The sequence below is a fragment of the Cervus canadensis genome, chromosome X (genome assembly GCF_019320065.1).
Source record: "Cervus canadensis isolate Bull #8, Minnesota chromosome X, ASM1932006v1, whole genome shotgun sequence".
Lineage (NCBI taxonomy): Eukaryota > Metazoa > Chordata > Mammalia > Artiodactyla > Cervidae > Cervus > Cervus canadensis.
In genome coordinates this window covers 145,806,546-145,823,004 of record NC_057419.1, presented here as the reverse complement: position 1 = coordinate 145,823,004, position 16,459 = coordinate 145,806,546, and the positions used below count along the sequence as shown (strand labels likewise).

The window sequence follows — 16,459 nt, the reverse complement described above, 5'->3', positions numbered from 1 at the left end:
ATCAAAACCACAACTACCATTAGAAGCCAGTCAGAATGGCTGCTATCCAAAAGTCTACAAGCAATAAATGCTGGAGAGGGTGTGGAGAAAAGGGAACCCTCTTACACTGTTGGTGGGAATCCAAACTAGTACAGCCACTATGGAGAACAGTGTGGAGATTCCTTAAAAAACTGGAAATAGACCTGCCATATGACCCAGCAATACCACTTCTGGGCATACACACTGAGGAAACCAGATCTGAAAGAGACACATGCACCCCAGTGTTCATCGCAGCACTGTTTATAATAGCTAGGACATGGAAGCAACCTAGATGCCCATCAGCAGACGAATGGATAAGGAAGCTGTGGTACATATACACCATGGAATATTACTCAGCCATTAAAAAGAATTCATTTGAATCAGTTCTAATGAGATGGATGAAACTGGAGCCCATTATACAGAGTGAAGTAAGCCAGAAAGATAAAGACCAATACAGTATACTAACATATATATATGGAATTTTAAAAGATGGTAACGATAACCCTATATTCAAAACAGAAAAAGAGACACAGATGTACAGAACAGACCTTTGGACTCTGTGGGAGAAGGCGAGGGTGGGATGTTCTGAGAGAATAGCATTGAAACAAGTATACTATCAAGGGTGAAATAGATCACCAGCCCAGGTTGGATGCATGAGACCAGTGCTCAGGGCTGGTGCACTGGGAAGACCCAGAGGGATGGGATGGAGAGGGAGGCAGGAGGGGGGATCAGGATGGGGAACACATGTAAATCCATGGCTGATTCATGTCAATGTATGGCAAAAACCACTACAATATTGTAAAGTAATTAGCCTCCAACTAATAAAAATAAATGAAAAAAAAAAACAAATAAGACCTAATTCACATATACAACAGTCCACTCAAAAGTAGAATATAAATTTTTCTTACATATACATGGAGCATTTTCCAAAATAGCCCATTCACTATACCATGAAACAAATTTTCAATTTTAAAAAGTACAAATGATACAAAGAATGTTCTCTGACCACATGAAGTAAAATTACAAGTGGGGGAAAATGTAGAAAACTCACAAATATATAGCAATTAAACAAAACCCTCCTAAATAACAAATGTGTCAAAGAAGAAATCAAAAGAGAAATCATAAAATAATTTGAAATCAATGAAAATACTAATATGAAAATTAATGGGATGCAGATAAAGAACTGCTCAGGATGAAATATATCACTGTAAATGCCTATATTTAGAGAAAAGGAGTGCTTCTCTGGTAGCTCAGCTGCTAAAGAATCCACCTGCAGTGCAGGAGACCCCGGTTCGATTCCTGGGTTGGGAAGATGCCCTGGAGAAGTACATGACACCCACTCCAGTATTCTTGCCTGGAGAATCCCCATGGACAGAGGAGCCTGGCAGGCTGCAGTCCATGGAGTCACAAAGAGTCAGACACAACTGAGCGACTAAGCACACACAGCACAGAGAAAAGGAAGATCTGAAATCAATAGCCTAACCCTACACCTTAAGGAACTGCAAGAAGATGAATAAACTAAAAGTAAATCACACAAAAAGAATGAAATAAGATTAGAGCAGAGATAAATGAAATGGAGAGCAAAAAAAAATAGAATCAACAAAATCAGAAACTGGTTCTTTGAAAACGAATTGACACTATCTTTAGCTAGATTGATCAAGAAGAAAAAGAAGATTCTTAAATCACTAGAATCATAAATGAAAGAAGGGACATTACCACTGACCTTACAAAATTTAATATCCCATAAAGTAATACAATGAACAATTGGATGCTGACAAATTGGATAACTTAGATGAAATGGAGCTATTTCTACCAATACACAAACTACTGAAACTTACTCAAGAAGACACAGACAATCTGAACAGAGTTATAAGAAGTGAAGAAATTGAATTAGTAATCAAAACACTACCCACAAAGAAAAGCCCACACCCAGATGGCTTCACTGCTAAATTCTAGCAGATATATAAAAAAGAATAAATACTAGTTCTTCACAAGCTCTTCCAAAAAGCAGAAGAGGAAGGAATACTTCTCAACTCATTTTAGGAGGCCAATATTACCCTGATGCTAAAGCCAGAAGAGGACATTACAATAAAAGAAAACTATAGACCAATAAATATCATGCATAAGAATGCAAATATCCTCAAAAATACTAGATAATCAAATTGAAAAACATATTTTAAAAATTATGTACCATGATCAAGTAGTATTTATATCAGGAATGCAAGGTTAACTCAACATTCAGAAGTCAATTAATGTAATATATCAATAGAATAAAAGCACATGATCACCTCAAAGATGCAGAAAAAGCATTTGACCAAATCATAAGGAATGCACTAAAAAAAAAATTGGGAATTCCCTGGCTCTCCAGTGGTTAGAACTCAGTGCTTTCACTGCCGCCAGGCTCCAGGTTCTGTGCCTGGTTGGCGATCTAAGATCCTGCAAGCCACGCAGTGCAGTCAAAATATAAAGATTGAAAAATGCAATGAAGAATCCAAAAATGAAAAATTAAGAAAGCAGATAACTTAGCTGAAGAAGTTCAAGACTTGTAAACTGAAAACTACAAATCTTTGTTGAAAGAAAATTAAAAATACCTAAATATATAGAAAGATATTCTATGTTCAAGCATTGGAAGACTTAATTTCATTATGATGGCAGTATTCCCCAAATTGATCTATAGATTTAATGAAACCTCAATCAATATCACAGCTGCCTTATATGCAGAAACTGACATGCAGATGTTAAAATTCATATGAAATTGAAAGGGGCCCCAAAATAGCCAAAAACAATCTTGGGAAAAAAGGAACACAGTAGGAGGCTTTTGCTTCCCAATTTCTGAACTGACTAGAAAGCTACAACAATCAAGACAATGCAGTACTGGCAGAAGACTAGACACTAGACATAGAGCCATGGAATAAAATTGAGAGTCCAGAAAGAAACCAGTCTATGGTCAATTGACTTTCAACAAGGGTGTCAAAATCATTCAGTGGGGAAAGAATAGTCTCTCCAACAAATGGTGCTTGAACAACTAGATATCCACATACAATGCAGCTGGACCCTTACCTTATAGCATATATAAAAATTAGCATAAAATGAAACATAGACCTAAATGTATGAGCTAAAACTACAAAACTCTTCGAAGAATGCATAGGAGTAAATCTTCATGTCCTTGAATTTGGCAAAGCATTCTTGGACATGACATCAGAAGCACAAGCAACAAAAGAAAAATAGACGATCTTCATCAAAATTTAAAACTGCACTTCAAAGGGCACCCTTAAGAAAATTCAAAAAAGGACACACAAAATGGGAGAAGATATTTACAAATCACATATCTGATAAGGGACTTGTACCTACAATATGTAAAGAGCTCTTATAACTCAATAATAAAAAGACAAATAATTCAGTTTTAAAATGGGTAAATGGAATTCCCTGGCAGTCCAGTGGTTAGGACAACACACTCTCACTGCCATGGTCCCAGGTTCAATCCCTGGTGGGGAAATAAGACACCACAAGCTACTCGCTCGCCACTTGGCATGGCCAAAGAAAAGAAAAGAAAAAGAAAGAAAAGGCAAAGGATCTGAGTCTACATTTCTCCAAGCCAGATATGCACATGGCCAATAAGAATGTGAAAATATGCACATCGTCATCAGTTATCAGGGAAATGTAAATGAAAGCCACAATGAAATACCACTTCATACTCACTAGGATGTCTAGAATCAAAAAGTTGGAAAATAAAGTATTGGAAGATATAGAGAAATCAGAATCCTCATGCATTGCTGGTAGGAATGTAAAATGGTGCAGCTGCTGTGGAAAGCATTCTAGCATTTCTTCAGAGGATTTAGCATAGAGTTACTACAGATCACAGGAATTCTGCTTCTAGGTTTAAATCCAAAAGAGTTCAAAGCATGTGTTTTAACAAAAACTTGTACATGAGTGTTCATAGCAGCATTATCCATAATAGTCAAAAGGAGGAAACAACCCAAATTTCCATCAACAGATGAATGGACAAACAACAAAATATGGTATGTTATACAATGGAATATTATTCAGTTATAAAAAGGAACAAAGTCTTGATACATGTTACAATGTGGATGAACTCAAAAACATTATAAGTGAAAGAAGTCAGTTACAGAAGTCCATATATTGTATGATTCCATTTATTTGTAATTACATCAGATTGGAAAGAATTCATAAAGAATATCACATATGATGCTTGAAGTAATGCCAAAGAAATGGTCTTTTCAAGCCTCACTGTTAGGGCTTTTAACTGCTATAAACTTGTCGCTGAAACTTGGCCTCTGTTCACCAGTACCAAATAGGAACAGGGAGACAGAGTTTTGGGTGAAGTAGAAAAGAATAGTTTTTTTATTGCCTTGCCAGGCAAAGGGTGCCACAATGGGCTAATGCCCTGAAGACCCTGTGACCAGCCTGGAGGGGGTAGTAAGGAGTTCTATAGTGTTCAAGGAGCAGGGTATGATCAGCTTGTGGACAGTTCTTGGATTGGTTGGCATCAAGGTGACATTTCAAGCATTATCAACCTTCTGGTTTCAGCCAGCCTAGGGTCTGTGTTCTTGTGGTCAGCAGTTTTCAACTGATGCAGTGGGGGGAGGGGGGTGTCTGCTTCCTCTAAGAACAACTTAGGAATATGTATCAGGCCTTTATTTATATCCTTCAGGGAACTGGGAGTTTGGTTGACTCTGTTATGTGGCAGAATTATAGTCCAGTTCCTTAGCCCAACAGCTATTCTTTGTTTCTAAAGCTTCACGTTTTCCAATCATTGACTCAAATCAGCATTTTACTTCAAAAGACAAGGCCATAGAGGCCTGAACACAGTTTCAAACTTTGTACTGGTTTTGTCAGGAGTAAAGTTAATGATTTTAGTACATCATATTCAAAGACTACAAGATGTTCACTCTGCAATTTATAGTCTTGGGAGAGCCAGACACCCCACTGTACCCATCCCACTGCGGCAGGATTTATTTTTATTAAAGTAAATTCTGAGAGTTTTCCTAAAAAAAAGAAAGAAAAACGAAATGATCTTTTCAAACTTTGCCAACTAGAAGTTAAATTGCTAAGTATGTTTGCAAAGTATAATGCCTATATCTATAACATTTAAAATATTCATACTCTTTGACTTTCAGGTCCTTCTTTTTAAAACCCTATTTCATAGAAATAGCGTATATGTTGTTTATTCATTTATCTGTTGATGGACATTTGGGTTGTTTTGCAGCATTGTTATGGCGAAAGGAAACTGAGTTGGAAATAAAGAGATGTCTATGATTCTTTATTAATTGAAAAAAGCAAATGTCAGAGTAATGGTCCAGTTTGATCAAATTTGTGTAAAATCAAACAGTAATAAATGTGTATATGGATATATTTTATAGAAATTCGTGTGGAAGAATATATAGCAAACTTCATATTTCTTTTCTGTATTTTTGTATTGTTTCATTAGTTTTAATGAAGAGGTGTTACTTTCACTATCTGAAAGACAGAGAAAAATTTTAATTAAGAAAAGGAGGTGGGTGGAAGAAAGGAAGCTGTTGTTCAGTGGCTAAATCGTGTTCAACTCTTTGTGACCCCATGGGCTGCAGCACACCAGGCTTCATTGTCCTTCACTATTTCCTGGAGTTTGCTCAAACCGTTGAGTCGGTGATGCCATCCAACCATCTCATCCTCTGCCATCCCCTTCTCCTCCTGCCTTCAATCTTTCCCAGCGTCAGGGTCTTTTCCAATAAGTCGGTTCTTCGCATCAGGTGGCCAAAGTATTGGAGCTTCAACCTCTGCATTAGTCCTTCCAATGTATATTCAGGGTTGATTTCCTTTAGGATTGACTGGTTTGATCTATTTCCAGTCCAAGGGACTCTCAAGAGTCTTCTCCAACACCACAGTTCAAAAGCGTCAATTCTTCGGTGCTCAGCCTTCTTTAGGGTACAACTCTCACATTCATAGGTGACTACTGGAAAAACCATAGCTTTGACTATAGGTACCTTTGTTCGCAAAGTGATGTCTCTGCTTTTTAACAGGCTGTCTAGATTTGTCATAGCTTTTCTTCTAAGGCTTCCCTAGTGGCTCAGACGGTAAAGAATCCGCCTGCCAATGCAGGAGAACCATGGTTCGGGAAGACCCCCTGGAGAAAGGAATGGCAATCCACTCCAGTATTCTTGCCTGGAGAATTCCATGGACAGAGGAGCCTGGGGGATTACCACCCATGGGGTCGCAAAAAGTCTGACACGACTGAGTGAGTAACAGTGTCTTCTTCCAAGGACCAAGCGTCTTATAATTTCCTGGCTGCAGTCACCATTGCCTTTGATTTTAGAGCCCAAGAAAAGAGTCTGTCACTGTTTCCATTTTCCCCCCATCCGTTTGCCAGGAAGTGATGAGACCGGATGCCGTGCTCTTAGATTTTTGAATGCTGACTTTTAAGCCAGAAAGCCAGGGAACTAGCTTCCCCCACCCCCGACCCCCGGCCATTTCCGTGTGCGCTGCTCTTACAGACAATGCGGTGCTGGGCGTCGCCTCTACCTGGAGGATTACAGTAAGCCTGTTGTCAGTGATGAGTCAGAGTGCGTGGTGCTGATGCTGCTGCCATTTCATCACCTCCGCGAGCGCAGCATCCATCCCTCGGTCCTCCCCGCGCCTGGGCCTACCTGGCCTCAGGCTCCCAGGCCAACGATGCCGTCGTGGCCGATCTAGATCAGGACCAAGCCGAGCTCTCTGAGGCCCTGGCCTGGCCCCCCCCATCTCGCCGCCCGCGGCCCGGGCCAAGGAGACCTGCCGAGCCTCGGCCATGGAGGCCATCTGGCTGTATCAGTTCCGGCTGATTGTCATCGGGGATTCCACGGTGGGCAAGTCGTGTCTGATCCGCCGCTTCACCGAGGGCCGCTTTGCCCAGGTTTCGGACCCGACGGTGGGGGTGGATTTCTTCTCCCGTCTGGTGGAGATCGAACCCGGAAAACGCATCAAGCTCCAGATCTGGGATACCGCGGGTCAAGAGAGGTTCAGGTGGGAGCGCAGACTCGGCCCGTGAGCAGTGGGAGGGTCTTCTGGGTTTTCCCTATCCCCGGGGGAAGAGGACTTCCTGGTCCCGGTCGCCGCCCTTAGCGAAGGTAGCGAGGCTCTGAGAGTTTCTGCTTAAGCCCACCTTCAACTAGCTGGGAATTCAGTACAGGGAAAGATGCATCCTGGCAGTCAATAATACATATTGCTCGTACCACAACTCCACCAACTTGCCCCCTTGGTGGTTAATCAACTCGCTGGAGTTGATCACTGTCATTCATCAATTTCAGTCCCTATGCTACATTTCAAAAAATGTTCCCAGGTCATCCTAATGTAGGATGACAGATCTAGATAGGTGATGCAGAGATAAAGATATAGGCAGGAATATAAATACTAGATAGAAATAGAGATGTATGTGATGATTGGATCTTTTTTGCAACTAGCACGCATGCAATGATCATTCACTCTGCCAGACACTGCACATATGGCTGGGGAAACAGCTGGAGGAAACTCCTGCAAGGGGATGCCATGTAAACAAAATAGACACAGGCATTGCCCTCCTACCATGTCTCTGCTAGCATAGTGGAGGGGGGCCTAGGTCAGTAATTACACAAAAGAGTGCCTTGTTCATATTTGTAGGCTCACTGCCTACGATAACACTTAGCACTTACTGAGTGATCAATAAACAGGTGGAATTTTCTCTTCCAACCCTTTGCTTCACTTGTAGTATGTATCACTCGTAATTACATGTATGGACACAGATGAGGGAAGGCTTACTGGAGACAATGACACCTGATGAGTGTGAGGAAACTGCATATATAATGACAAAAGTCAGAGCAGCATACAGAAAACTTTGAGCTACAGTCATGCAGAGCAGCTGAAACTCAATCAAGATGCCTCAATAATCATTATTTATCTAGTGAACATGAATCAAGCATAGAAGATATTTGTTAGCTGGTTGAAGAGGGGTGGGGAGAAGAGAAAATTTAGACTTGTCTCCACTTCCCCACTTCTGCAAACAAATATCCTTGTCCAGGTTCACTTTGAACTTGTGATTTCATGTTTCATATTATAAGCGAAAAAAGGTATATTTTGTGTTTGTCTCAATTTCTTTCTGTGTGAACAGCCTTTTCATATCCACAGATTATTATTTATTGGATGATAGTGACTTCTAAGGGTTCTTTATATATTAAGAATATTAATCCCTTTCTGTCATGGATGTTGTAAAGTGTTTTTCCAGTTTTTCATTTGTCTTTTAACTTTGTTTACATTAAGAATATTTTTTGCTGTTTTGTTCTTACCATCATCTAGCTAGGACTTCATTCCCTGGACAATGTTTGTTCTGTTATTACTGGGCCATTTGTCCTAAGGCTTAAGCTATTGAGTCCCTCATTGTTTATGTTCTTCATCCAAGGAGAAAGAAAAACTAAAAATAGACATAGGTCAAAAAGCATGGTAGTCTAAGGGAAGTGACTGGATAAGCAAATAGTTCTATAATGTCTAAGACACCCTGAGGAAAGTACCATAATGCACATTGAAAATGAAGCTCCTCAAATCAAGAAGCAAAAATATATGTGGTTTCTTCTGTTTCAAAAGTAAAGAAAATGTATAATAGGTTTTAGAAACATTCTGATTACAATGCTTTAAATAAATCATATCATTTTAAGGGGAATCTTTGTCTATTTAGGTAGTTTTTCCCACCTGGTGGCTCCTGAGTCAGCCTCTCTGAAGTGGGGCAGACAGACACTTGGCTCAAGGTCTTTGCAGACAATCCCTCTTTTTCCTATTCCCACATGGCCTGAAAAGTAAAAAAAAAAAACAAAATCGTGTTCCTCCTCACAGAAGAGATTGAAGACCTCTGTTTGATGAAAATAAAAAGGTAACAGAGAAATATGGTAATGATAAATAGAGCACTTTTGTGATATATACTTGTTTTTCCTGTCAACTATCATAAATTCATTTTTCTTTTTTAGAAAATCCTATGCCAACTACGATCATTTGTAATGAGCTCTCCAGGTGACAGAATACTTAATCCATTATTTCATTTGCCTCATGATAAGTTTTTACTTAGATATCCCACTTAGCAGAAGAGGAAGTCTCATTCAGCTCTTCAGTGGCGAGAATGGACAGGTTAACTGTGGTTCGACCTAAGTTGAGGGAAAGTGCCTATATGCCCACAAGCTTTCATTTCTAGAAGATACCATCTCAAAGTTTAGCTCAATTGAAAAGTTTAGCTCAGTTGCAAATTCATGTATCGTTATTATGATGGAATGGCGTTTGTATTTCTTTGTTACAAAGAGAAAAGCATTTTCACCGAAGGACTCTGTCGCTAACTAGAGACCACTGTTTGAGTTCACTGAAGTACAGCAGTTTGGGCTTGGCATTCAATCTTGACTTCTCTCTTGTGTTCTAGATCCATCACTCGTGCCTACTACAGGAACTCAGTAGGTGGTCTTCTCTTATTTGACATTACCAACCGCAGGTCTTTCCAGAATGTCCACGAGTGGTTAGAAGAGACCAAAGTACACGTCCAGCCCTACCAAATTGTATTCGTTCTTGTGGGTCACAAGTGTGACCTGGATACACAGAGGCAAGTGACTCGCCACGAGGCTGAGAAACTGGCTGCTGCATATGGCATGAAGTACATTGAAACGTCAGCCCGAGACGCCATTAACGTGGAGAAGGCCTTCACAGACCTGACGAGAGACATATATGAGCTGGTGAAAAGGGGGGATATTACTATCCAGGAGGGCTGGGAAGGGGTGAAGAGTGGATTTGTCCCCAACGTGGTTCACTCTTCAGAAGAGGTAGTCAAATCAGAGAGAAGATGTTTGTGCTAGTCAGCCCTTGTGTCTCCAAAACCTGCTGTCCCACCTGGACTTCCAGCTGATCAAAATGATAGAATCATCGTGTGACTCAAGAGAACTTAAACCTCTATATTGGATACCAAGTGAGCCTCCTCCCCAAGGGGCCCTCGGACAGGTGATGAGTGGGTGGGTGGTGGAACCTGGGGGCTGGAACTGGCCCTGTTTTGTGGCCCAAGCTGCACACTGGCTGCTCTGTATGCCCTTTGTAGACCGTATGTCAAGAAGCTGAGGTCCAGGGAACCAGGCCCCCAAGGAAAGTACACCCACAGTTAGGACAACTATTTCTTGGTGTTGCATAGGTCATGATCATAATAAAATATGTCAAAAGGAGTAAAGTATCACATCAGGAACAATGATCAAGCCTACAAAAATGAGTGATATCGACCCAACCAATGAGAATATCCTGCACTAAATGTATGTGTGGGGTTTGGTTAAAAGGTACCAATTAGCTCTCTACAGCTCATCTGTAAAATGAGGGGTATGGGCCAGTCTTTTCATAAGACCCATTCAAGGCCTGGTGTTCTGGTAAAAAAAAATGGTGTGAATGTCAAGAGGGAGTCAATTTATACACTGTTATTATCACATTCAAAAAAATGTACAGTCCTGTGCAAGAATAACCAGCGTGTTTAAGAAATTTTCCCATGCAAATTATCATGGAATTAGAAGAGAGAAATACTGTTAACGCCAATGCCATCCCCCTTTCACCTCTGACCACACCTGGGGTTTCACTGCTTTGGCGACAATGATCTGAACGTAAACACCTGCTTAGGAGGGGCTGTCACACTTACAGACACATTATGGTTCACTGAATGACCTGTTTGATCATTGTAAGAGGCCATGAGGTTTTCTTCCCCAGTTTACAAAAAAATTACCTGAGAGGCAGAGGAGAGTCACTAGGCCAAAGTGAAGGTCTTCTGACTCCTGGTTCTTACTTCACTGCATCATCCTGCTGTCCAATGAATAAACTGTTACTGTTTACTTTGGAAAAGATATGACTGCAAATAAATATTCTCTACATGTTAGGATATGTTTCCTTATTGATTATAACTCAGCTCTAACCCTGAGGAAACCTGGGCATAAGTCAAAGGTAAAGCCCATTCAGGTATTATCGAAAAGAGGATTTTACACAAGTGAATAATTGCACAGTGAACACACATTAGAACTGTTTGGGTTATAAGTGTTCTTATCACTGAAATGCAGTGGATATATTATTGAAAGGAACTAAATACAGCAACGAGGAGTGGGATGGGGGTAAATACTCACTTCACAATGACCTTGGCTCCTTGTTTGCCATATGCCTACACTGGGTTTCTATCTACCCTACAAAGTTAACTCTTAATTCTCAGGTGAACAGACAGCTAACTAGTTGCATCAGAAACTTGAAATGGTTGCCTTGTGGTTCCATTATCTTCTTGAAGAGAGGTGATGCTTTAAATGATTTTTTGATTGTAGCCAGTTCAGCTAGGCAAAAGCCATACTTTTAGTAGTAAAAAAAAAATAATAATAATTCTGATTAGAGTCAGGTTTCTCATTTCCATTGTGATAGGAACGCCTGAGGATGGTAAATTGCTTTGAAATATGGTGTTGAATTTCAGAATGGATGTAACTGAATCTGAAATTTGAAGGATTTACTTCAGCCAGAATAAAGCAGCAAAATCATGAAAATTATGGAAACAAACCACCTTGGACCTACCTGCAGCATCTACTACAAGTGACCCAATCATCATCTCTTCCTTGGTTTAGCATGACCTAGCTTGGGTGGAGTAACTAAGTTGCCAGATTTGTGGTTGTAGAAGACAAATAAAAGATAGTAAATTGGGCTAACACAAAATTTCATCAACTACTATACTTAATTATGTTTAGAAGATTCTGAAAGCAAGATTATCCAGTGGATAGATGAGAGTTGACTGGATTCTGTCAGTTCAAGAAAAAAAGGATAGAAACAAAACTCTCTATCGTTTTCTTGACTTAAATACATCATATGTATATTTTTCTCATTCTTTGCATTTTTAGGCAGGTTTAAAAATACTCATCATAGATTCAGCAGAAGTGGCTGGGCTTAACTGCTTAAACAAGCTCTAGAACTTTAAAACTCATTTTAGTAGAATTCAGTGCTGTTGTCACTGCAATAAGTGGGTTTTGGAAAATGTGTGAAAAAGTCCGGTGTTAGTACAATATTAAGGGTAAAGCTCTAGAAGCTATTTTACTACATAGGTGAAGACAAGATAAACTAACTTGTAACAAAGACCACAACTGCATGTTGGATTAGATTGCCTCATATTCCAGAATAAAATGTACTGTGTACTTTTCCTCACTTTGTTGTGCACTGTAATGAAATGTGAAAAACTTTAGCTGTATGTGAATGAAAATATGCTTGTATTTAGTAAAATGGTTGATTATGTGACTGTGAGATTCCAAGTGTGTGTTGTAGCTATTTCCAGAGGAGTCTGTCCCTACAGTGTAGCAACTGCTACCAAGAACATCAGGTAGGTGGGACATATGCACAACAGTATTCACCAATATCTTAAAGCCAGAAAGTTACAGGATAATCAGCTTGAAAGTCACAGAGACCTCACTAATGCCTGGAAATGCCATATGACCTTTGCAAACATTTGTTCTGTGAAGCCTAAATATGAATCATTGCAATTTTTAGTCAAGGGTTTTTTGTTTAAATTTTAACTATTTTTATTAAATAGCTCCTAAAAATTGGGAGGTTGTTTTTTAATTAAAGTATAGTTGATTCACAATATTATACTCATTTCAGATGTATATAATAGTGATTCAGTATTTTTATAAACTATACTCCATTTAAAGTTATTACAAAATATTGGCTATATCCCCTGTGCTGTACAATAGTGTAGCTTATTTATTTTATACATAGTAGTTTGTCCCTCTTAATCCTCTACCCCATCATGCCTCTTCTTTCTCCCTGCTAGGAACTACTGATTTGTTTTCTATATCCATGAGTCTGCTTCTGTTTTGTTATATTCAGCAGTTTATTGTATTTTTTATATTTGTCTTTCTCTGTCTGACTTACTTCACTTTAATATGATAATCTCTAGATCCATCCATGTTTCTGCAAATGGCACAATTTTGTTCCTTTTTATGGCTGTGTAATATTCCACTATATATAAATATCATATCATATATCATAAATATATATATAACATATCATATATATATATATATATATATCTCACATCTTGCTTCCATGGTTTGGGTATTGTACATAGTGCTGCTGTGAACACTGGGGTGCGTGTATCTTTTGAAATTAGAGGTTTTATTTGCTTCAGATAGATGCCATGTAGCCTATTACAATTGTTTTCCTTAGAAAGTCTTCTTTTCTCAAGGCTACATTGCTTTCGTCTTTTCAAGTACTACTAAGGTGTGCAGTTTGTGTCAGGATCACTTGCAGTATGGAGCCCAGGTCACACCACAAGAGTTCCATACACTGCCTAGGGTTTATAGCACATATTTGGTGGCAGAGTGAAAAAAAAAAAGGGAAGCCCTTCCCAATAGCTCAGCAGTAAAGACGCCACCTACAATGCAGGAGACACAGGTTCTATCTCTGGGTTGGAAGATTACCCTGGAGAAGGAGATTGGCAAACCCACTCCAGGTCTGCTTGAGAATCCATGAAGAGGAGCCGGAGGGGCTACAGTCGATGAGCGATCACAAAGGAGTAGTATACAAAATGGCAACTGAAACACACCATGTGAAAAAAGGGAAATGTTTGATTCAGAGTCTGGGATAAGCTTATCACTTTTTATAATCATGAGTGAATGAGAGGTTAGGTGAGGGCAGGGAGAAAGGAGGAGGGAAAGACCAAAAATGCACATATAATTCAGTTACATGACTGTAAATATCATCTGTCAGCCAATGAGTCTCTGAATTTCTATCTCCAGCTCATCTCTTTTCTCCCATGAAGTTTAACATTTTAGGAAACAACTGTGTAGCCAACGTCCCATTTAATGTCTATTAGGGTTCAGAAGTTGTACATGTCACACTGTCATTTTGTTGCCAAAGTTGTGATCCGCTTGATACTCCCTTGCTTCCAGAGTCTATCTCCACACAAGCAGCCAGAGGGAGCCCGATAAAACATTTATTCATCAAGCAATCAGCTTGCTTCATAATGCCCCAGTGGTTAATCCATTATAGTCAGCTGAAAAACCCAAAATATTCCAGTGGCTTCAGAAAAAAACTTTTTTTAAAAATGAAGTTCAACCTCTTGTGCATTCACCTGTTGTGGCCTTGTTCATCAAACACCCCTGGGTAGATTCACACTCAGGGTGTTTTGTACTTGCCCTTCACTCAATCTTGGATTCTCTACTTGAGATGTTCTGCATGGGATTTCTCCCTGACTCCATTCAAGTTCTGAAACAACAGCTGCTGAAATTCTGCAAGCAGCTTCCGATTCTAGAGATAAATGTGGCTTGAGAAGTATGTTCCTGACAGTGCAACGTATAGTCTAACTCTTAGTCTGCCCTGGGAAAACAAGGTTTAGGAAAGGAACTTCAGTTTTTAGTTTCAGTTCACTTCAGTTGGTGTCAACTGGTTTGTGACCCATGGACTGCAGCACCCCAGGCCTCCCTGTCCACCACCTACTCACGGAGTCCACCCAAACCCATGTCAATTGAGTCAGTGATACAGTCCAAACATCTCATCCTCTGTCGTCCCCTTCTCCTCTGGCCTTCAATCTTTCCCAGCATCAGGGTCTTTTCCAATGAGTCAGCCCTTCACATCAGGTGGCCAAAGTATTGGAGTTTCAGCTTCAACATCAGTCCTTCCAATGGACACCCAGGACTGATCTCCTTTAGGATGGATTGGGTGGATCTCCTTGCAGTCCCAGGGACTCTCAAGAGTCTTCTCCAACACCACAGTTCAAAAGCATCAATTCTTCGTTGCTCAGCTTTCTTTATAGTCCAACTCTCACATCCATACATGACTACTGGAAAAACCATAGCCTTGACTAGACAGACATTGTTGGCAAAGTAATGGAACATAGGAGAGAATGGGAAACCTTGAGAGCACAGTTTCACAGGAAGGAGTAAACAATAGTATCCCCATGCAGCAGTGGATTCAAAAAGACAAGTCTGAAAAGATATTCCTAGAATTTCAGGGAGCAGGAAGGCATGCACAACATTTGCCAGTATAGTGCTGGTGAAGTGATTTCTGCTGACACCAAGCCTCTCAGTAAGTTGATGTTCTTAGTTCTGTTGGAGGCCCAATCTTTTATGATTTTAGTTACTGCCTTTGTATTGATGACTCCCAACTGAAGGATTCCAGTCCACTCTTGTGTGCATTATACCAGTACAACCAACTTGCCTACTAAACACATCCACAAATTCCTCAACCTTGACATATCCAGTATGAAATCAATGGTAATCAAAACAAGCTCCTTCAACCCCAGACTTGCTTCTGTAAATGACACCATCTACCCCCTTGTTCAACACAGAAACTTAAAAGTTGTTCTATTTCCTCACTTCCCCTCACTTCCCATATCAAATAGGTCATAAAGTCCTATCAATTCTTTCTCCAAAATATAGCCAACTCTCCCATTTTCTCCACCCCACATTGCTTTCACCTTTGTCCAAACCACTATCAGCTCTTTGCTGAACTACTTACTATCTTTCTAAGTGGTCTCCCTACTTCAGCTCTTATTCCCATGATACATTTTCAATATAACAGCCAGAATGATCTTTTCAAAAAGGAAATCACATCAAGTCATTCACCTGCTTGAAACCCACCAACAGTTTCTCATCACATTTAGAACAAAGTCCAGACAAACTTGACATTTCTTAAGATGGCTACCAGGCCATGCATGATCTGGCCTCTGGCTACCCCTCCAGTTGTAAGGTCCATGAAAGTAAGAACGTTATTCGTCTTGTTCACAGATATTTCTATTCTACAATGTGTACTATAGATATAGATATGAATCATGATTTTTTCTTGCCCAACTTCAATCCAGTAAGAAAGATATACACACCTGAATGCAGAGTTCCAAAGAATAACAAGGAGAGATAAGAAAGTCTTCCTAAGTGATCAGTGTAAAGAAATAGAGGAAAAGAATAGAATGAGAAAGACTGGAGATCTCGTCAAGAAAATTAGAGATACCAAGGGAACATCTCATGCAAAGATGGGCTCAATAAAGGACAGAAATGGTATGGACCTAACAGAAGCAGAAGATATTAAGAAGAGGTGGCAAGAATACACAGAAAAACTATACAAAAAAAGATCTTCATGACCCAGATAACCACGATGGTGAGATCACTCACCTAGAGCCAGACATCCTGGAATGTGAAGTCAAGTGTGCCTTAGGAAGCATCACTATGGACAAAGCTAGTGGAGGTGATGGAATTCCAGCTAAGCTATTTCAAGTCCTAAAAGATGAAGCACTGTGAAAGTGCTGCACTCAATATGCCAGCAAATTTGGAAAACTCAGCAGTGGCCACAGGACTGTAAAAGGTCAGTTTTTGTTCCAATCCCAAAGAAAGGCAGTGTCAAAGAATGTTCAAACTAACACACAATCACACTCATTCCACATGCTAGCAAAGTAATGCTCAAAATTCTCCAAGCCAGGCTT

At 39.9% G+C, this 16,459-nt stretch overlaps 1 protein-coding gene across 1 annotated transcript; it reads left to right on the top strand.

The window, feature by feature from the left end:
* The first annotated feature begins 6,454 nt into the window (after positions 1-6,454).
* RAB39B (RAB39B, member RAS oncogene family) lies at positions 6,455-12,286 on the top strand. Its single transcript, XM_043460080.1, has 2 exons — positions 6,455-7,017; positions 9,425-12,286. The coding sequence occupies exons 1-2, from the start codon at positions 6,803-6,805 to the stop codon at positions 9,849-9,851; spliced, it is 642 nt and encodes a 213-aa protein (XP_043316015.1). The 5' UTR covers positions 6,455-6,802; the 3' UTR covers positions 9,852-12,286.
* The last annotated feature ends 4,173 nt before the right edge of the window (positions 12,287-16,459 follow it).

Coding starts and splice junctions, on each gene's coding strand:
- RAB39B (XM_043460080.1), top strand. CDS start 6,803: ATGGAGGCCATCTGGCTGTATCAGTTCCGGCTGATTGTCATCGGGGAT. Junction 7,018..9,424: donor GCGGGTCAAGAGAGGTTCAG/GTGGGAGCGCAG, acceptor CTTGTGTTCTAG/ATCCATCACTCGTGCCTACT.